The sequence below is a fragment of the Salvia hispanica genome, chromosome 6 (assembly GCF_023119035.1).
Source record: "Salvia hispanica cultivar TCC Black 2014 chromosome 6, UniMelb_Shisp_WGS_1.0, whole genome shotgun sequence".
NCBI classification, from domain to species: domain Eukaryota; kingdom Viridiplantae; phylum Streptophyta; class Magnoliopsida; order Lamiales; family Lamiaceae; genus Salvia; species Salvia hispanica.
The window spans coordinates 46,136,130-46,158,172 of record NC_062970.1 but is presented as its reverse complement, the minus strand read 5'-3'; the positions used below and the strand labels follow the sequence as shown (position 1 = coordinate 46,158,172).

The following is a 22,043-nucleotide window of genomic DNA, read 5'->3' as shown; positions in this document are numbered from 1 at the left end:
CTTTACAACACAATAACCAGGATATTCAATGCAATACAATCTTAAACAAAAGAAAACTGAAAGACGAATTGGATAATTCTATTATTCCAAACGCCATATAAATTTTCAAGTATATATTTCAAGTCAACATTGAAGTCAACACGACCCAACTTAGTCTCATAGGTCAACAAGTCATAGTATTTCATAATTTTATTAATAGTACACAAACTTTTATTTATTATCACGCAGTTTTATTACATTCTCTTATTCATCAAACTTGATTTATTCCAATGGTCTCTCAACTCTTCTAGCAACGGAGATTAGGTCCGGGACTAACTCCGATTTGGCTGCAGTAGCGCGTGTAGTAATTAACCCTAGCAGTCACAGTAGCCGGATTCGCGCCGTTGCATTCAAGATTTCCGTTGATGGCACGGATACTAGCTCCAAAGCCCTGCCCCGATATGATAAGCGAGTGCACATTGTTCATCCAGAACCACAACGCGGTCTTAAATGAGATAATAGGGTCTCTAGCTACGATATCAGGGTTGTTCAGTCCATCAAATCCTATGGCTCGGCCAGCTGGCCCGTAGTTGTAGTTCCAAGAGATTTGTATCGGGCCTCGTCCGTAATAGCCCTGGCCCGGTGTGCAAGGCCACTGTCTGTTGTTGCTGTCACAATAGTTTCGGGATTGGCCGTTTATCTCTCGTGTGTAGCAAAAGTCTGCATGGACACAAATGAAATCGATCAATTTTCATGAATTTATGATATACAGTACTAGTATTGTAAAATCTTGAAACTAAATAAAAAAATATTTATATATATTCTTTTATGAGTTGTTCGGTATACAAAATTGGAATTAAATGGAATTGAATTAGAAGAAATTATTTATGTGTGTGTAGTAGTGTGTTAAGTAACCCAATTTTATAACTATTTGAAAATACAATTATCTTCTTGTGATGAAATTCAAAGTGTGGAATTGTGATGAATTGAAATTGAAGGCTCTAATTCTAATTTTGAAGACTATGATACCGAATGGGACCTAAAAATATTGAATTCTAGGTATTGTAAATTAATCAAAATTACAATATACTGAAAGACCATAATTTTATTAAACTTCATGATTTCAATAACTATTATCCTAATAAAAATTACTCCCTCCGTTCCAGAGTGGAGCATTTCATATTCAACACGAGATTTTTCCAATTTTGTGGACATAGGATAGAGTAGAAAGGAAACAAAGCAGAGATAATGATGTTTCAATTTTAGAAAATGTGTCAACTAAAGTGAGTCATCGAATAAAAAAGAAAATGTGTCACTTAGAGTGGGACAGAGGGAGTATGAACTTACGTCCGGTCTCATGCGTGACGTGAGCAAAGAATGCCGCGATCTCCCGCTTAGCATTCTCAACGGAGCCGGTGGTTCCGAACTGAGGATACGACCTAATCGCCTGGAGGAAGGCGGCACGTGTGTAGAAGCCCTTCCCGGCGCAGCTAGCCGGGGCCTGATTAGCGATCCCGTTGAAGAAATTATCCGTGACCACGTTACTAACTACGACTCCGTTGCTTCCTCCGGGCGAGCCACCGAAACATGGCCCCGAACGGCAGCCATTGCCGCAATAAGCGTCACCAGAGCCGCAGTAGCCGAACTGGCCGCAGCATAGGTTGGAAGCACAGCCGCAGTTCAGGCCGGAAACGTGTTTTCCGGTGGCCAGAAGGAGAGCGAGAAGTGTGTAGAGAGTTAGAGAAAGTTTCTTGTTTGGAGATAATTAAAAGAGAGAAATTGTTGTTTTGGTGTGGTGAAGAAGGTAGGGATAGAAGGGTATTTATAGTGTAAAATCAAGATGTTTTGAAGCTTGGAAATAATGGACAATTAAGAATGGAAAAGTTTACTTTTGACATTTGATGAATACCAATAATAGTGATAATTTATGCTAGAATTTCAATTAATTAATTTAAATATGTTGATAATGTCATAATTATCTAAAGTTGTGTCACATTTTAATATTGGATTAGTTGGGTTTTATTTGTAAGCTAGCTACTCACTTTTGAAAACTGTGTAAACTATATAAGTTTCACAATCTTAACATTTTGTTACGTAAATCAGATATATACTCCTTGAAAGTAAAGTACAATTTCTATTTTAGCCCATCCTTTAAAATTATATACTTCTATTTTAGAAGGGATTCAAATAAAAACTGTCTCTACAACCATGAAAAATTGCTAGATCTCGCATCCTCTTAAAATAGAATCGTGGAAATATGAGAATCTCTTTAATTGTAAGAATTTTATATCAAATTTAAAAAAAATTCTCCAATGATATGAGATCTATACTGCAATATACTTAAAACTTTTAACTATTTTTTCAATTCTATCTTTCTTACTTTATCAATTATACACTAAAAATTGAATTCTTTCAGAAGTTAATATTTTCAAAGGAGGGTATGGTATTACATAAGATTTTACTAGTAATATATAATGAAATTGGCTTGATGAAAGAAACAAATATAAAACCTATACTTCTTTTTTAATTGGTTCGAATATGACCATAATTAATGTTTAATTATATCCCTACCAGTTTACCACAATTAGGTTTGGCTCATTCTTCTTCGTAATAAATAAAATTCTTAGCAGCCAAAATTAATGAGATCTCAGCAGCCAAAGACTCATTGACTAAGCTAACAATTTTTACTGTAATATCTAGATTAATCCTTGTTTATTACCACTAAAATAAAACGTTATTAAAAAACTAAAAATAACACACTCCTTCCGTTCTGCCATAAGTGACTCGTATTCGTTTGAGACATCCTACCTAAAATGAATCAGTTTCTATTTTGTCAAAATATAACACAATTAATTTATCTTTTATTCTATTCTCTCTTTATTTAATTTACACTTCACTCCTCTATGTAATGGTCTCTCAACTTAACTCTCTAAACATCATTTTCTTCAACATCATCCTAAAAGAATTGACTCCCGTATGGCGGGACGGAGAGAGTATGACATAAAATTAACGTAAATATGACTACTATTGTCTATATTAATGTACATTATTCTTCTGGCTTCCACCTTGAGGGCAACCTACTTTACAACCGTGGGGCAACAAGGATCTATATTTTATTTTATTTCGAAAGTGAGTTGATAATCTCCATATTTTATTTATGGTAATCAAAATTAGATTTATTTTACTTAGTTGTTAGGAACTTTAATTTTGGATTTGTTTTTTCTATATATCTTTTTGTATTTCATATATTTATATTTTATCAGAATTAAAAATGAGGAAATAAAATATTTATTATTTCCTTATGAGAAACCATATGCTCTTTTCTCTTCTTTTTGTCTTTCTCTCTCTCTATCTCGATAGGCAATCGAAAATCCTATCTGAGTATTATTTTACAATTCATATATTCATATTATAGTGAACACACACCTATAGGGATGCGGAGTCTGATCCTCATCATAATGACTCGAACATCTAGCATATTGGCTAGATGAAGAACATTTTAATGGCATATCCATTATTGTATTGACAACCATTATTGATCGTATTTACTTAAAAAAGAAAAGTTAAATGATATGTAGTGTACTAGAGTTCATTATTATATGGAAAAGTCTTATTGCATCATTTAGAACAAGTCGAGAGAGAGAAAGCAAATTTAAAATGTAAATTAATTTAGAAATATACCAGTCAATATTGAAGTCAACATGACCAACCCAACTTAGTTTCATAGGTCAACAAGGACATAGTATTTCAGCATTTTATTAATAATAGTAGAAAAACGTTTATTTATTCTCACGCAGTATTATTACATTCTCTTATTCATCAAACTTGATTTATTCCAATGGTCTCTCAAGTCTTCTAGCAACGGAGATTAGGTCCGGGACTAACTCCGATTTGGCTGCAGTAGCGCGTGTAGTAATTAACCCTAGCAGTCACAGTAGCCGGATTCGCGCCGTTGCATTCAAGATTGCCGTTGATGGCGCGGATACTAGCTCCAAAGCCCTGCCCCGATATGATAAGCGAGTGCACATTGTTCATCCAGAACCACAACGCGGTCTTAAATGAGATAATAGGGTCTCTAGCCACGATATCAGGGTTGTTCAGTCCATCAAACCCTATGGCTCGGCCAGCTGGCCCGTAGTTGTAGTTCCATGAGATTTGAATCGGGCCTCGGCCGTAATAGCCCTGGCCCGGTGTGCAAGGCCACTGTCTGTTGTTGCTGTCACAATAGTTTCGGGATTGGCCGTTTATCTCTCGTGTGTAGCAAAAGTCTGCATGGGACACAAATGAAATCGATCAATTTTTATGATTTTATGATATGTAGTATTGTAAAATAGTGAAACAAAATAAAAAAAAAAATTATAATTTCTATGATGAGTTGTTCGGTGCACAAAATTGGAATTAGATGGAATTGAATTTGAACAATTCCAAATCACTTGTTCAGTAAAATGACGTAATTGATGTGAAATTGAATTTTAAGAAATTATAGAGTATGTGTGCATGTGGTGTGTGTGTGTCAGTGTGTGTGTGTGAGTAGTGTGTGAAGTTACCAAATTTTATAACTATTTGAAATTCCAATTATCTACTTGTGATGGAATTCAAAATGTGGAATTGTGATGAATTGAAATTGAAAGCTCTAATTCTAATTCTAATTCTAATTCTAATTCCCTAGACCCAATTCTATGATACTGAATGGGACCTAAAAATATTAAATTCCAGGTATTGTAAATTAATCAAAATCACAATAATTATTATCCTCTAATAAAAATTACTCCCTCCGATCCACGGCGAAGCATTTCATATTCAACACAAGTTTTTCCAGTTTTGCGGACATAGGACAAAGTAGAGAGGAAATAAAGCAGAGATAATGATATTTCAATTTTAGAGAATGTGTCAACTAAAGTGAGTTATCGAGAAAAAAAAGAAAATGTGTCGCTTAGAGTGAGACAGAGGAAGTAAGAACTTACGTCCGGTCTCATGCGTCACATGAGCAAAGAACGCTGCGATCTCCCGCTTAGCATTCTCAACGGAGCCGGTGGTTCCGAACTGAGGATACGACCTAATCGCCTGGAGGAAGGCGGCGCGTGTGTAGAAGCCCTTCCCAGCGCAGCCAGCCGGGGCCTGATTAGCGATCCCGTTGAAGAAATTATCCGTCACTACGTTACTAACTACGACTCCGTTGCTTCCTCCGGGCGAACCACCGAAACACGGCCCCGAACGGCAGCCATTTCCGCAATAAGCGTCACCGGAGCCGCAGTAGCCGAACTGGCTGCAGCATAGGTTGGGAGCACAGCCGCAGTTCTGTCCGGAAACGTGTGTTCCGGTGGCCAGAAGGAGAGCAAGAAGGGTGAAGAGAGTGAGAGAAAGTTTCATGTTTGGAGATAATTGAGTGAGAGTTTGTTGTTTTGGGTGTGGTGAAGAAGGTAGGGATGGATGGGTATTTATAGTGTAAAATCAAGATGTTTTGAGGCTTGGAAATTATGGACAATTAAGAATGGAAAAGTTTACTTTTGACATTTGATGAATGCCGATAATAGTGATAATTTATGTTGCTAACACTGTCCTAGATATTAGAATTTCAATTTTCTAATTTAATTATGTTGATAATTCATAATTATAAGAAGTTGTGTCAGATTTGACATTGGATTAGTTGGTTTTATTCTTCTTATGGATATTTGTAAGCTAGCTAGCTATTCACTTTTGAAAACTGTGCAAACTTTATAAGTTTCATCTTTTAAAGTTATATACTTTCTATTTTAGGAAAAAAAACTTATCCCTAATGAAATTATATCCATTTTCCAATGTAATAATTTAATTATTTTTTCATTATATCGGTATTCCTTTACTAATTGTAGACTAAAAACGGTATTCTTTCAAAAGTCCATATTTTTAAGATACGAGATGGTATTACATACGATTTTACTAGCACTACAACAAAAAAAAAAGTAATTAAAAATATTTTATTAATGCATTTAAGGATGTTAATCTGTACTTTTAAATATATTTGTGTCCCAACCAAATTAGAAGATGTAAAAAGAAGCATTCTGAAAAAATAAAAAATTAAGTTAATATATCGTTAATTTAAGGAAACTTTCTTTGGCGTCCTAAATTGTTGTTATTTTTAAATTTTTCCAACGCAATTAATTCTATCTTGATTTTTATATCATTAAATAACAAGTTTTTTATAGTATAGTAGATTAGTAGTAGTAATATGTAATGAAATTGGCTTGATTGAAGAAACATGATATACTTAGTTTCTATTGTAATTAGTTCGAATATAACCATAATCAAGTTTAATTATATCCCTACCACAATTAGGCTTGGCTCATTCTTCCACGTAATAAATAAAATTAATGAACTCTTAGCAGCCAAAGACTCATTGACTAAGCTAACAATTTTTTAATGTAATATCTAGATTAATCCTTGTTTACTACCACAAAAATACTAAAAAACTAAAAATAGCATACCTTCTATTCTATCATAAGTGACTCGTATTATTTTTGAAACTTCTCACCTAAAAGAGAATCATTTTCTATTTTGTCAAAATATAATACAACTAATTTATCTTTCATTTTATTTTATTGACACTCCACTCCTTTGTATTATGCTATTTCAATTTAACTCTCTAAACACTATTTTCTTAAATATCGTCTTAAAAGGATTGCCTACTATATGGTGAGACAGAGGAAGTATGACATAAAATTATCATAAATATGACTATTATTATCTATATTAACGTAAATTATTCTTTTGGCTTCCACCTTGAGGCCGGTAACATACCTTACAATCGTGGGTGTTACATCGACCTACATTTTATTTTATTCCGAAAGTGAGTTGATAATCTCCATATTTTATTTATGGCAATCAGAATTTGATTTATTTTACTTAGTTGTTAGGAACTTTTGGATTTGTTTTATTTCTATATATCTTTTTGTATTTCATATATTTATATTTTATCCGAATTAAGAATGAAGAAATAAAATATTTTATCACTCTTTTATTTCGTTATGAGAAACCGTATGCTCTTTTGTCTTCTTTCTCTCTCTCTTTATCTCGATAGCCGATACTTCATCCATTCCACAGTAATAGAGTCATTTTATTTTCTGCACTCATTTTAAAAAATGATACTAATAAATAGTTAAAGTAGAGAGTGAGTAAATAAGATAGAGAATAATATAGAGAAAAGTGTTATCAATAGTATTCTATTTCTTACAAAATGACTCTATTTATAATTATTTTTACAAAAATGAGTGTGCAAAATAAAATGACTCTACTGTTGTGGAACGGAAGGAGTATTAATTTACAATTCATATATTCATATTGTAGTGAACACACACCTATATGGGTGCGGATAGGGGTGGCAAATCGTGCGTGTTGTGTCGTTATCGTGTCGACACGATAACGACACGATACGATAACAACAAACACGAACACGACCCGATAACAACACATATATGACACGACACAATAACGATACTATAATAATAATATTATAATATGTTAATATTATTTCTAATATTTAATTTTAAATTTTAGTTTCAAAATTTTAAAATTTTAAAATAAATGAAAATAAAAATAATATTATAATATGTTAATATTATTTCTTAATGTGTAACACGAACACGACACGAAGTGTCTGTGTCGTTATCGTGTCGACACGATAAGGACACGAACCCAGTAAACTTTGACACATACCCGTTAATTTCGTGTGAGTTCGTGTCGTGCCAAAAATTATCAGCCCTAAGTGCGGAGTCTGATCCCCATCATAATGACTCGAACATCTAGCATATTGGCTAGATAAAGAACATTAATTTTAATAGTATACCCACCAGTCATGAAATAACATCGGAATTTGGTCTTATAAAGTACACTCTCCACATAAAAATTGTTACTTTATGCGAGTTTCAATAAATATGAATTGAAAAAATTATGTGAAATATGAATTTTATTTATAAAAGGTGAGCACTTGTTTTGCCTCTTTAATTTCCCTATTTGTGACTGTAAAAGAATGACAACTTAGCGGAGAATGTGAGTCGTGATGTGAAGGAAGACGTACAATTAATTGGCTTTTGATCGATTATATACGGATTGTGAATATAGAAGGAGTTTGTACTTTTACCAATAATCAATGAAACTTTTAACAGTTAACAGTTACCATTTACCAATTAATACTAGTGGCAAATGATGCATTTAAAAGATGTGTGGGATGGTGTGACTTCATAGGTGAATTTGGATATAAATATCACTGTATTCGTACGAGGATAAAAGACGTGTTTTAACAAATACGAGATTTAAAATATTATAAATCATATAAAGGATTTAAAATATTATAAATCATATAAAGAAAATCAGTGCAAAATTAGTGGAAGGTGGATCTTAATTATGTTTATATAATATTAATTTTATAATAAAATATGAGTGATGAGGTGATAAGATCTTTCCTCTCCAATCAATAAATTGGAGTTTAAGTCAATAAAAGAATAAAAATACATAGAGAACCATTATTGATAATTTTTATTAAAAAAAAAAAGTCTATGATATCGAGAGTACTAGAGTTCATTATTATACGGGACATGTCTTATTGCATCATTAGAACAAGTCGAGAGAGAAAAAACAAATTTAAAATGTAAATTAAATTTAGAAATATAACAGTCAATATTGAAGTCAACAAGACCAGGCCAGCTTAGTTTCATAGGTCAACAAGTCATAGTATTTCATAATTTTATTAATAGTACACAAACTTTTATTTATTATCACGCAGTTTTATTACATTCTCTTATTCATCAAACTTGATTTATTCCAACGATCTCTCCTCTCCTAGCAACGGAGATTAGGTCCGGGACTAACTCCGAGTTGGCTGCAGTAGCTTGTGTAGTAATTAACCCTAGCAGTCACAGTAGCCGGATTCGCGCCGTTGCATTCAAGATTGCCGTTGATGGCGCGGATACTCGCTCCAAAGCCCTGCCCGGATATGATAAGTGAATGCACATTGTTCATCCAGAACCACAACGCGGTCTTAAATGAGATAATAGGGTCTCTAGCCACGATATCTGGGTTGTTCAATCCATCAAATCCTATGGCTCGGCCAGCTGGTCCGTAGTTGTAGTTCCAAGAGATTTGTATCGGGCCTCGTCCGTAATAGCCCTGTCCCGGTGTGCAAGGCCACTGTCTGTTGTTGCTGTCGCAATAGTTTCGGGATTGGCCGTTTATCTCTCGTGTGTAGCAAAAGTCTGCATGGGAAACAAATTAAATCGATTATTTTTTTTTATCAAACTTCATGATTTAAATGACTATTAACCCCAAAAAAAAAAGAATTACAAACTTACGTCCAGTCTCATGCGTGACGTGAGCAAAGAACGCCGCGATCTCCCGCTTAGCATTCTCAACGGAGCCGGTGGTGCCGAACTGAGGATACGACCTAATCGCCTGGAGGAAGGCGGCGCGTGTGTAGAAGCCCTTCCCGGCGCAGCCAGCCGGGGCCTGATTAGCAATCCCGTTGAAGAAATTATCCGTCACTACGTTGCTAACTACGACTCCGTTGCTTCCTCCGGGCGAGCCACCGAAACATGGCCCCGAACGGCAGCCATTGCCGCAATAAGCGTCACCGGAGCCGCAGTAGCCGAACTGGCTGCAGCATAGGTTGGTAGCACAGCCGCAGTTCTGGCCGGAAACGTGTGTTCCGGTGGCCAAAAGGAGAGCGAGAAGGATGAAGAGAGTGAGAGAACGTTTCATGTTTGGAGATATAAGAGTTAGAAATTGTGTTTTGGTATGGTGAAGAAGGTAGGGATGGATGGGTATTTATAGTGTAAAATTTAGATGTTTTGAAGGTTGAAACTTGAAAGCTTACTTTTGCATTTGATGAATGCCAATAATAGTGATAATTTAATAGAGTTTCAATTAAATAATTTAATTGTATTGATTTTATAATTATCAAAAGTTGCTAGTATAGTTTTTAATGAGATTGTTTTGACGAAAGAATCTTATATAAAATCTACTTATGTTATAACTATTCGAATTAAATCATAATTCATGTTTAATTATATCCCTACCACAATTAGGCTTGGCTCATTCTTTATCGTAATAAATGAAATTAATGCGCTCTTAGCAGCCATAGAGTCATTGACTAAGTCAACTATTTTTACCATAATTATAATCCATAATCCTCCTTCCAGGTATCAACATTTTTTAGTGGCACAAGATTTTAAGAAAAATTGTTAGGTGACATTACACCACCACGATATTCTTTAAACAATGATGAATCCACCTTAATCTAGAATGTTGAAGATTGTGACCTACAACAATATAATCCACCTTAATCTAGAATGTTAGTAATTGTTTTGGTTTTTAATCGAATCAAAATTTGAATAAATATGCCTTAGATAAGAATACTTCAAAATCCATATTACGATGTTCGAGTAACATAATTAACATAAAGATGCCTTAGATAAGAATACTTCAAAATCCATACAAGATTTTAGAAAATATAGTTATGTATTGATATTAGAGAAAACTATTTTTTAAAAAAGATTATATGACATTTCATGAGACAAACTAAAAAGGAAATGGTGATATCTATTTTGGACAAGGGAAATACTATTTTACGAAAGATCACAAAATAAGTTGTGTTATTTTTATGTTGTGTGTTAATTAATTAGTCTTTGGCTGCTAAGTTGTGGTAAACCACTATTTATCAGGAATATTATGAATAATTGACAATTTAATCGATTAGTCTTTGGCTGCTAAGAGATCAATAATTTTAAATTAGTTATGCTTTGAAAAGATATAGGGTTTACTCCTAGTATAGTACTCTTTCCACCACCTATAAGTCAATTAATTCAATTAAATAGAGGCAGGTTTATTTCATTATATTGCTTATAACCTCATAATCCAAAATTAAGACCAATTCCTTAATGTTTTGGTCTTAATATTACCTATTAATACCCTCAATTCCTTCTTTCTTCACCACACCAAAACAACAATTTCTCACTCTTAATTATCTCCAAACATGAAACGTTCACTTACTCTCTACACCCTTCTTGCTCTCCTTCTGGCCACCGGAAAACACGTTTCCGGCCAGAATTGTGGCTGTGCTCCCAACCTATGCTGCAGCCAGTTCGGCTACTGCGGCTTCAGCGACGCCCATTGCGGAAATGGCTGCCGTTCGGGGCCATGTATCAGTAGTTCACCGGGTGGAAGTAACGGAACCGTAGTTAGTAACATAGTGACGGATAATTTCTTTGATGGGATTGCTAGGCTGGCGCCGCCTGACTGCGCCGGGAAGGGCTTCTACACACGCGCCGCCTTCCTCCAGGCGATTAGGGCGTATCCTCAGTTCGGCACCACCGGCTCAACCGACAATGCTAAGCGGGAGATCGCGGCGTTCTTCGCTCACGTAACACATGAGACGGGACGTAAGTTTGAAATTTTTTTTTAGTTAATAGTCATTTAAATCATGAAGTTTGGTAAAAAATTTTTTATAAAGTTAATTTATTTCCAATACAGACTTTTGTTACACACGGGAAATAAACGGTGGAACCTTTTGTGCCAGCAGCAATATGTGGCCTTGCACACCGGGCCAGTCCTATTATGGCCGAGGCCCGTTACAACTCACTTGGAACTTCAACTACGGCCCAGCTGGCCGAGCCATAGGGTTTGACGGATTGAACAACCCAGATCTCGTGGCTAGAGACCCTATTATCTCATTCAAGACCGCGTTGTGGTTCTGGGAGAAGAATGTGCACTTGCTTATCACATCAGGGCAGGGCTTCGGGGCGACTATCCGTGCCATAAGCGGAAATCTTGAATGCAACGGCGGGAATCCGGCCACTGTGACCGCTAGGGTTAATTACTACACACGGTACTGTAGCCAAATCGGAGTTAGTCCTGGACCTAATCTCCGTTGCTAGGAGAGATCATTGGAATAAATCAAGTTTGATCACTAAGAGAATGTAACAAAATTGTGTGGGAATAAATACTAGTACTAGTATAATAAGGTTGTGGAAAACACCGAATACCATATTTACTTCACCAATATTAAGTAAAAAATGCAATGTAGTAAGAATAAATAGTACTCCCTCCGTCCCAAGGTATTAGACCAACTTTCCTTTTTGGGATGTCCCAACATATTAGACTCATTTCCTTTTTAGCAAAAAGCATCTATCTTATTTTATTCTTCACCTACTTTTTTTCTCTCTTCTCTCCCCTACTTTTTCCCTCTCTCATACTTTACTCTCTCCACTTTAACTATTTAAATATCAATTCCTTAAATCATGTGCCCAAAAGAAGTGAGCCTAATACTCCGGGATGAAGGGAGTAAAATAATAAATCAACAGGAGTGAATAACAAACATTATGTGAAATACAAAAAAAGTGAAAATAAAGAAATACTATATCCCTAAGGTGAAAGCAAGGTTCTTTCGTAATGATATCCGAATGACAATTAGAAACACGAAGCAATTCCAACTTTGGAGGAAACATTTCCAAACTCACTCAATATCCCCTATAAATATAAATGGAACCATCATCTGGAAATATATAGGATATATATTGGAGGAGTAATTTAGTTTGGAGGAAATATTTGAGAGGAGGATGAGTGGAATATGTAGGAATGGTTTTAGGAGATGTTTTGATGTGGGGAAGAAAGGAACACTCTATTTCTCAAACTTTCTCAACTTACTCAACTTCTCAACTTCTTCAACTTATCCACTTATACAAAATGTTACAACTTTCTCATATTTATAGACATCCCCTTCCTATTCTAGAATCATCTACTTCATAATTTTATATTCTAAATATCTAGATTTTTATCTATAAAAATCTAGATATAAATATCTATTTATCTAGACTATTCTCCCTAAATATCTAGATATTCTCCTACTTAATACTTTTATATTCTAAATATCTATATTCTAGAGAATTCTATCTCTAGTTAATTCTACCAAAATATCTAGATATTTCTCTCCCCAATTCTAGATAATTCTAGATAATATCTAGATATTTATGATATCTAGATAATTCTACTACAAAAAATCAAGTTTAATTATTTTTATTCCAACACCCCCCCTTAAACTTGATTTGTCATCCGGAGCAACATCCTTAACTTGATAAAGTCTTCGTACTTGAGGGGCTTTGTGAAAATATCGGCAACTTGATCTTGCGATTTCACATACTCGACTTGAATCTCCTGGTTTGCAACGAGTTCTCTTACGGTAGCGGGTGTCGATATACTTGCTTCGGTTGTGGAACACTGGCTTCTTGGTTAGTGCAATCGCCGACTTGTTATCCACACAAATAGTTGTTCGCTCCTTTTGTGGCCGCTCGAGCTCCAACGTGTCATTCTTCTCTATGGCTTTGATCTCTTCATCCATCGCAACTCGCCAATTTTCCCTTGTTGTAGCTTTTTCTGGTTCACAATCAGCAGATAAGCAAAATAAGGTAAGATCTTCTAACCTTGGGGTGTCGTCATACACTTCACCCAAACTTCGTGTGCGTTGTGTTGCTCTTTCATTCAAGAAAGATGGTGGCGAGTCTCTGACAGCTGATGTGGGAGATGTAGGTGGAGTTGTTTGTTCTTGTAGCTCCTCTCCGGTATGCTCACCTTCTCTTTGCTCTCCAAACGGTGGTATGAAGGTGAAGTCATTGTCTGAGCCGAAATCCCATATTCCTTCTTCATCGAACTCCACATCTCGGCTAATCATGGTTTTCTGCGAAGTTGGATCATATAACTTATAGCCCTTAGTGTTAGAGTCGTACCCGATGAAGATGAACGGTTTGCTTTTGTCATCGAGTTTGCTCCTCGTCTGATCCGGTACATGTGCATAAGCTTTGCTCCCGAACACTCTCAAGTGGGCGATCCCTGGTTTTCTCCCGCTCCAAGCTTCTTGAGGAGTCATTCCCCAGACACTTTTTATTGGAGACCTGTTAGACAGGTATACGGCGCACGCCACTGCTTCTGCCCATAGCTCTTTTGGCAAATTCTTCGTCTTCAGCATACTTCGAGTCATCTCGACGATAGTTCTGTTCTTTCGTTCAGCAACTCCATTCTGCTGGGGGGATCTTGGAGCCGTCAATAGCCGCCGAATTCCGTTTTCTTTGCAAAACTCTTGAAACTCCCTAGATGTGAATTCTCCACCTCGGTCGGTTCTCATTTCTTTGATTTGTAGACCGCTTTCTTTCTCGACGGCAGCCTTGAACTTCTTGAATGCGTCAAATGCTTCTGATTTCTGCTTCAAGAAGTATACCCACGTTTTTCTTGAAAAATCATCAATGAAAAGCAGGAAATAGTTATTTTTACCGAGGGAGGTTGGCTTGATTGGTCCACACACGTCTGCATGGATTAACTCCAATGGCTTCTGTGCTCTCGAACTTGACTCCTTTGGGAACGGCTTTCTGAATTGCTTCCCAACTAAGCATCCTTCACAGAGTTGATCGGGGTGCTCGATGGGTGGTAATCCTCGTACCATTTCTTTATTTGATAGCAATTTCAAGCTACCAAAATTTAGGTGCCCAAATCGAAGATGCCATAGCCAAGACTTATCTTTATAACATGCTTGAAGGCACTTCACCACATCATTTTGAACATTTAATAGAAACATCCTATTCTTGGACATTGGCACTTTGGCAATTAAATCATTTTTGTCATCTCTTATTGAAAGGCTATAATCTTTCATGTGAATGTTATAACCTTTCTCTAAGAGTTTTCCAAGACTCAATATATTGTTTCTCATATTGGGCACGTAATATACGTTTGAAATAAAATCATGAGCTCCATTTTTTAAATGAATTAGAATCTTGCCTTTTCCTTTAACTGGAATTTTAGATTCATCACCAAAGGAGACGTTGCCACTTACTGATTCATCAAGCTCCACGAACATGCTCCTGTTCCCGCACATATGATTGCTCGCTCCCGTGTCGAGGTACCACATATCATCTTTTCTTCCAGCATCTCCTTTATAAGCTAGAAGAACACATCCATTTTCTTCATTCGTATTCTCCACATAATTGGCCTTCTCTTCAACTTTTGATTTTGTTTCTCTGCACTCGGAAGCATAGTGCCCATATCTATGACAATTAAAGCACTTTATTGAAGATTTATCGTACCTCAACTGTGGATTGCTCCTTCCTCGTCCAATATTTGGGAACTCCTTTCTTTCTTCATTGTTGGAAAAATATCCTCGTCCTCGTCCACGTCCACGTCCACGAGCATATCCTCGACCACGACCACGACTACGATCTTGTCTTTGTCCAAGACCTCTTCCTTGTGGGCCACCGCCATTGCTCGAGCTTTCTTCTTTCTCCTTTGGGCTTACTTGCAACTTCAAAAGTTGCTCCACGATTTCTTGTTTCTTCTTTTGTTTCTCCTCATATGCTTGTAGTGAACCCAATAAGTGATCGATGATCATTTCCTCCAAATCTTTTGTTTCTTCAATTGTAACTACTATGTGCTCAAAATTAAGGGTTAGAGAGCGCAATATTTTCTCCATAATTCTAACATCCTCCAATTTTTCACCATTTCTTTTCATTTGATTTGACACCGCCAAGACTCTTTAAAAATAATCCGAAATTGATTCGGACTCTTTCATATGTAAAGATTCAAATTCTCCTCTTAAAGTTTGGAGGCGTACCTTCTTTACTCGCTCCGCACCAACACATGAGATTTGGAGCTTCTTCCATGCTTCTTTGGCGGTGCTTGCACTCGAGATCTTCTCGAAATCGTCGTCCCCTAGAGCTTGGTAGATGAGATAGAGAGCCTTCTTGTCTCTCTTTCTCGCATCTCGCAATCTATCCCTTTGTTGTTGGGATAGATCGGTCTCGTCTTGCGGTTCCTCGTAGCCATTCTCCACGATCTCCCAAACGTCGTGGGCTCCCAATAACGCTTTCATCTTGATACTCCAGTTATCGAAACTGCTCTTATTGAGCATGGGGACTTGGAACGACAGCAAGTTAGCCATACTACAGGTAGGAACTTATGGCTCTGGTACCACTTTGTTGAAAAATATGGGATATATGTTGGAGGAGTAATTTAGTTTGGAGGAAATATTTGAGAGGAGGATGAGTGGAATATGTAGGAATGGTTTTAGGAGATGTTTTGATATGGGGAAGAAAGGAACACTCTATTTCTCAAACCTTCTCAACTTACTCAACTTCTCAACTTCTTCAACTTATCCACTTATACAAAATGTTACAACTTTCTCATATTTATAAACATCCCCTTCCTATTCTAGAATCATCTACTTCATAATTTTATATTCTAAATATCTAGATTTTTATCTATAAAAATCTAGATATAAATATCTATTTATCTAGACTATTCTCCCTAAATATCTAGATATTCTCCTACTTAATACTTTTATATTCTAAATATTTATATTCTAGAGAATTCTATCTCTAGTTAATTCTACCAAAATATCTAGATATTTCTCTCCCCAATTCTAGATAATTCTAGATAATATCTAGATATTTATGATATCTAGATAATTCTACTACAAAAAATCAAGTTTAATTATTTTTATTCCAACAAAAATCCTATGAGAGAGAAAAATATTTTATATTTAATTAAACAAAAATATAATTATCATTCACATTTAATTATTATATTATTAACTTATCACTAAAATTTTAAGCTATATAAACAACTAGATCTATATACTATTTTTTAGTCTTTACTATTCTATTCGTATATAACTATTTGATACTACTATATTGAAGCTTGGTTCTTTTAAACTTTTGGTTTTTTCCCCCTTAAATTTCTACTATATAATATTAATTTAAAATTATAAAGTAACTTTTTTTTTTCATCACTTTACTGTTAATACACAAGAAATAAGTATAAGAATTTGAAGATATGTAATCTTATAATTTTGAATTTAACGATAGATTAGTGCTAAATAATAGTAGTATATTTATTTGTTTAAAACATACGTATAAGCAACAATCTTGGTTGGATAAATTTTAATTATCTTAATTTATGAAATTTTCATAAATATTATATTGATCTTCCACATATTCATAATTTTCCATATATATATAAAAAGGGTAAATTAGTAAGAAAATAATAAAACCGGTTTAAATAAAAACCGGTTTAAAATATAAGGGTATTTTGTATATACAATGTTTGTTAATAAATCATTACCCAAGAAAAAAATGAGAAAATAACGAGATGTAGACATGAACCCCTACATAGTTTGTTTAACGTATTAAGTAGTAAATTAACACATTTCTTAATAATTTTTCTTTTACTAATCGACTCTAACTAAAATGAAAAAGCCTAGCGGAGGAGTGATCAATTGCTAACTAATTACCAATCACAAATTAAGATCAAATCTTGGCCATTAGATTAGGAGATCTAATAGTTGAAATAATGTCACGTGAATTAAATTTTAAATTAAAAAAATTATTAAATAAACTTAAAGGGTATTAATGTCAATTCTCTTTCATGAAAATCATCTCAAAACTTTAAATTAACATAACTCTCCCGATTTAATTTATTTTTTCGCAAAAAATATATCAAATTAAAGATAATTTTATAAAGATTTTAACGATATCTCAATTGCATATGTTCCGACGATGTTCGGGTGATGAAATTTGATAAATTATATTTCGATTTTCGTGCATATTGATAAGCATATTTTATCAATAAATTGAAAAAAAAATCTTAACATAGTGTATACAAAATCTCAATATTGTGTAAGTAAAATATCAATAAAAATGTGTTGATATTTTCTTGTCCCTGTGTTACATTCTTATGTCATATTGTGGATATTTGTACACAATGTTGATATAAAAAAATACCCACGAAAATTATCATGTGATAACATAATGATGATATTACCATTTTGTTGATATTTTGTCTACTATTTATTGAAATTTGTGTGTTTTAATCTCATCCACTCATTTCAAAATCCAATAGTGTAGATTTAGTCTTAGTTTTGGATTATGATGTTATAAGCATTAGAATAGGACCCTTTTTCGGCTTACAATTTTTAAACTCCGCCAAAATATTCAATTTGTTAATCTAGGTCAAACAAAAAATATTTAAAAATTGGTTTTGAAAGGGAAAACATGTTACCCCAAATGATTTATATATATATGAATTACGAAATTAATGTAATGAAATTAATTAAACAACAAAACTAGTGGGCCTAAACTGATATTGCTGAAACAAAGACCACAACGGAGGTTGATAAAATTTAGCTGGGCCTAATGGGCCCAAAAATTAATATCACTATCTTTTAATCGTTCTATTTCTGCAATTTTTATTTTCTTATCTATAAGTATAACCATTATTCACTATACTAAACTCACACAAATTAGAGGAGGAGTGTTTTACTAATTTAATTGCGTTTCATCATCCATAGTTAATCCAACAATATAGAAGAATATGATTTTTTTTTTCAAAAAATAGTACTATTAGAAAATTTATAATAACACATGACAGGACACAAATTACTCTAGGAATAAAATTCATGAACAAAAAATTTTATGAGTTTTTAATATAGCAAACATAACTTTGCTATTTTGTGCATAACTTTTCTTTGAATTTGGACTCAAGTTCTTACGCGAAATTATACTACCTATTGTTTATGAATCAGTCAAACTCATCTGAGTTTTTTGTAGGAGTATTTGTTTTTGAATACCACATATATTTTATCTTTTATTTTGTATTTATTGGAGAATTTATAATCTTCGTATATAATCATTACGAATTGTCTTCCAATTTATTATGTAATATTTTAAGTGATCATGAATTAGTCAACCTTCGCTTTACTATTTGGTCCTTTTTCCATTGATTTTGAACACAATTCTTACGTTAAATTTTGTTTATATCTTGGAACACTAAATAAAATGCACAATTAAAAAATAAATTTCAGCTATTAGATAAAAAATGGAAGGATGAGATTAGATGAATTTTGAAAACATGGAGTTCACTGTAAGAGTGTTTTGGTTTACTCTGTCTCTGTGTTTTCATATTCGTGTTATAAACTAAACTCCTTTATAGTGAACGAAAACACTGTTGTAGTGAACATAACCTAAACCTTCCTTATAATGACATTTCTGTACAATCCGTATTTTCAAATCTATGTTACGAAACTAAAAGACCTTTATTATTAATGAATTAAAACAAATTTATAGTGACCAAAACAAATTTACAGTGACCACAACGTAATTATAGTGAACTTCGTGTTTTAGTCTATAGTTATGCATTAAAGTAATAGTTGTCCCATATCACTACTCTATGCTGGAAAATTATTTCGTCTTTTAAAACACCAACCCAATTTCTACGCTGTACTATCATGAATTATTTGGTGTCTGATAGTACAAGTTTTAAGATTGAGATAAATTTGGTAAGTAGAAAAGAATCGGATATAATTGACACTATAAAAAAATTTTTATAAGATTTATTTTGGAGAATTATTTAAACAAAGAATATAACAATAAGCAATTATTTTATAATTTTTCGCTTCGACCAAAATAATGAATATGGTTCGTTCAATTTTTCATTTCATTGATGTAAAAATCATATTGTACAATCTTCATGCATGTACAGTTAAATTTCCACATTAAATTGATGGAAGAATATCTTTGTACATAATCACGAATTATGTTTCAATTTATAATGTACATAATTTTAGTGATAATAATTTAGTCAACATTCGCTTTACTATGTATCATTTTTCTTCTCTGATTTGGAACGCAATCCTTACGTTCGAATTTTTTATATGTTGAAAAAAGAAATCGTAATATAAAAGCTCGGACCTCTTTTTACGTTATACTATATCTTATCATGAATTATATCTTAAAAAATTATTTTTATATGATTTGTGATTATAACTAATTAGTCAAGTGTCACTTTCTTGTTTTGTTTTTCAAGTTGACTGTCAAATCGTCAAGGTATGTTGGATTTCAATTAAGAGATTTTTCCTAGTTAAACTGTTACTCTTGAGATAGAATTGAGTATCCTACAAAATACAATTCACTTCAATACATGAGAGAAGAGTATATGATTTCTAAAAAAAGAATAACGATCAAATTTGTTCTTGTTGTTCTTTCCTGTGTGTTTATTTCAGGAGATGCAGAAGTGAGATGCATCGAGAGCGAGAGAGAAGCTCTTCTTAGCTTCAAGAATGACACCATCGACGAGGATGGTGTTCTCTCGTCGTGGCAAAGTGACGAATGCTGCGAATGGCATGGTGTTGAGTGCAGCAACACCACTGGCCATGTCATCGCCCTCAAATGTGATAATTTTGGATTGCGAGGTGAGGTTCGTTCTTCATTGCTTGAGTTGCATCATTTAAGTCATCTCAACTTGGATTGGAATGAGTTTGGATCCATTCCAATTCCAGAATTCATTAGGTCTATGAAACAATTACAACACTTATCTCTTGAGCATTCTGGCTTTTATGGGAAATTTCCTCCTCAGTTAGGGAACCTTACCAACCTACGTTCACTTGCACTCGGTTGGAATGGTTTTGAGACTGTCCCTCCTGAGTTAGGGAACCTTACCAATCTACGGTCACTTGACCTTAGTGGGAATCATATGAGGATCGTTCCTCCCCAATTGTGGAACCTTACCAACCTAAGCTCACTTGATCTTAGTTTAAATAGTTTAGCAAAGATAAACACTCTTGGTTTTCTCGATTTGTCGAACAACAGTTTGTCTGGAAAAATTCCAACCGGCACTCAACTTCAGAGCTTCAATGCTTCGTATTATGCCGGTAATGATGGACTATGTGGCAACCCTCTACCAAAGTGCCCCGGAGATATCTTGAGGCCATCCACCACTAATTCGAAGGGAAACATGAATGAGAAAGACAACGTCTTCTCATTTATGCAAGAAGTTGGCATATCGATGGGCTTTGGTTTTATATTTGGATTTTGGGGAGTTATTGGTTCATTCGTATGGAAGAAATCATGGAGAATTGCATTCTTCAACTTGTTGGATGTTGTTGGAGATTGGTTCTACGTCAGGATTGTTGTGTTTGTATCCAAATGGAGAAGAAATTGAAATGCAATACAGGTAAATATCAACTACATTTCATTTACTCGAATTTGTTATATTCACATTACTTTAAAATATTGCAATCAAGATTTTATTTTTTGAATTTATAACATTCCCAATTTTTTTCAGCGGTGACACTACTCGCTTTAGAGATGAAACAAGGTGAACAAACTCGGAGCTGGTGATCTTATTTCTAAGTTATTGTAATTTTAATGTTTTAGTGTTTTTACTTTCCTATGTAAACTGTATGTTGGTATGTATATGTTTTATCTAGTCTATGCATAGTTTATGACCCCGTATTAAATGCGTATGTTGATTTATATAATTTTATTTAGATTACTGTAATTATGACTGAATTTTTTATGTGTAAGCATAATATTAATTACGATTACTCTTATATCAATTTATAATTTATTTCACAATTACTATCTCACTGTAGCATAAAACGGACAATACTTTTTCCTCAAAAATGCAGTTGAATTTGTCATTAAATTGATGAAAATATCTTTGTATATTATCTTCACGGATTATCTTTCAATTTATTAATCATAATTATAGTGATATTAATTTAGTCAATAAGTTCGATTTTTTTTCATTGATTTTGAACGCAATTCTAACGTTTGATTTTGTTTATATGTTGGAAAATCATGTACAAGAAATATCTATATATATAGTCATCACGAATTATCTTCCAATTTATTAAGTAGACTATTAGTGGTTCTAGTTTAGTCATCCTTCACTTTTCTATGTGTTCTTTCACTTATTTTGAATATTCCTAAGTTAATTTTTTCCTTCAATCTTCTATGTGTTTTTTTTTCACTTAATTTTTGTTTATATGTAGGAAATTCTTTCGTCGTTTAAATCTCCGGCCCGGTTTCAACGTTATGTCATCATGAAGTATCTTTATAGAATTTCTATATGGTAGTACTAGTTTTGAAATATATACTTAAAATTTATCATATACTAATACTTTTAATTATATGCACATATCTATTCGACTATAAAAATGTAAGAATCCACAGATATATAATAGACCTCAAGATTTTGAATCTCAAAAGTCAGGAAATATA

General features: G+C 33.9%; 4 protein-coding genes and 1 long non-coding RNA gene across 5 annotated transcripts; 2 read left to right on the top strand and 3 right to left on the bottom strand.

The window, feature by feature from the left end:
* Positions 1–286: 286 nt before the first annotated feature.
* LOC125195542 (chitinase 5-like) lies at positions 287–1,877 on the bottom strand. The gene is made up of 3 exons (XM_048093680.1): positions 1,869–1,877; positions 1,327–1,729; positions 287–699 (listed from the first exon to the last, which is right to left on the bottom strand). Exons 1-3 carry the CDS (start codon positions 1,875–1,877, stop codon positions 287–289), a joined length of 825 nt encoding a protein of 274 aa, XP_047949637.1.
* A 1,957-nt stretch (positions 1,878–3,834) lies between these two features.
* Positions 3,835–5,349, bottom strand: LOC125191789 (chitinase 5-like). Its single transcript, XM_048089205.1, has 2 exons — positions 4,944–5,349; positions 3,835–4,247 (listed from the first exon to the last, which is right to left on the bottom strand). The coding sequence occupies exons 1-2, from the start codon at positions 5,347–5,349 to the stop codon at positions 3,835–3,837; spliced, it is 819 nt and encodes a 272-aa protein (XP_047945162.1).
* A 3,315-nt stretch (positions 5,350–8,664) lies between these two features.
* LOC125196858 (chitinase 5-like) lies at positions 8,665–9,729 on the bottom strand. Its single transcript, XM_048095517.1, has 2 exons — positions 9,303–9,729; positions 8,665–9,206 (listed from the first exon to the last, which is right to left on the bottom strand). Exons 1-2 carry the CDS (start codon positions 9,706–9,708, stop codon positions 8,794–8,796), a joined length of 819 nt encoding a protein of 272 aa, XP_047951474.1. The 5' UTR covers positions 9,709–9,729; the 3' UTR covers positions 8,665–8,793.
* A 1,235-nt stretch (positions 9,730–10,964) lies between these two features.
* LOC125196859 (endochitinase A-like) lies at positions 10,965–12,036 on the top strand. The gene is made up of 2 exons (XM_048095519.1): positions 10,965–11,387; positions 11,479–12,036. The coding sequence occupies exons 1-2, from the start codon at positions 10,982–10,984 to the stop codon at positions 11,880–11,882; spliced, it is 810 nt and encodes a 269-aa protein (XP_047951476.1). The 5' UTR covers positions 10,965–10,981; the 3' UTR covers positions 11,883–12,036.
* An 8,563-nt stretch (positions 12,037–20,599) lies between these two features.
* Positions 20,600–21,392, top strand: LOC125191892. The gene is made up of 2 exons (XR_007171272.1): positions 20,600–20,991; positions 21,103–21,392. It is a non-coding gene; the product is annotated as an uncharacterized LOC125191892 (long non-coding RNA).
* The last annotated feature ends 651 nt before the right edge of the window (positions 21,393–22,043 follow it).

Excerpts from the sequence above, each read along its gene's own strand:
- LOC125195542 (XM_048093680.1), bottom strand. Across the intron at positions 700-1,326 it reads CGTCACGCATGAGACCGGAC|ACTTTTGCTACACACGAGAG; the intron begins GTAAGTTCATAC and ends GTGTCCATGCAG.
- LOC125191789 (XM_048089205.1), bottom strand. The coding sequence starts at position 5,349 with ATGAAACTTTCTCTCACTCTCTTCACCCTTCTTGCTCTCCTTCTGGCC. Across the intron at positions 4,248-4,943 it reads TGTGACGCATGAGACCGGAC|ACTTTTGCTACACACGAGAG; the intron begins GTAAGTTCTTAC and ends TGTCCCATGCAG.
- LOC125196858 (XM_048095517.1), bottom strand. The coding sequence starts at position 9,708 with ATGAAACGTTCTCTCACTCTCTTCATCCTTCTCGCTCTCCTTTTGGCC. Across the intron at positions 9,207-9,302 it reads CGTCACGCATGAGACTGGAC|ACTTTTGCTACACACGAGAG; the intron begins GTAAGTTTGTAA and ends TTTCCCATGCAG.
- LOC125196859 (XM_048095519.1), top strand. The coding sequence starts at position 10,982 with ATGAAACGTTCACTTACTCTCTACACCCTTCTTGCTCTCCTTCTGGCC. Across the intron at positions 11,388-11,478 it reads CGTAACACATGAGACGGGAC|ACTTTTGTTACACACGGGAA; the intron begins GTAAGTTTGAAA and ends TTTCCAATACAG.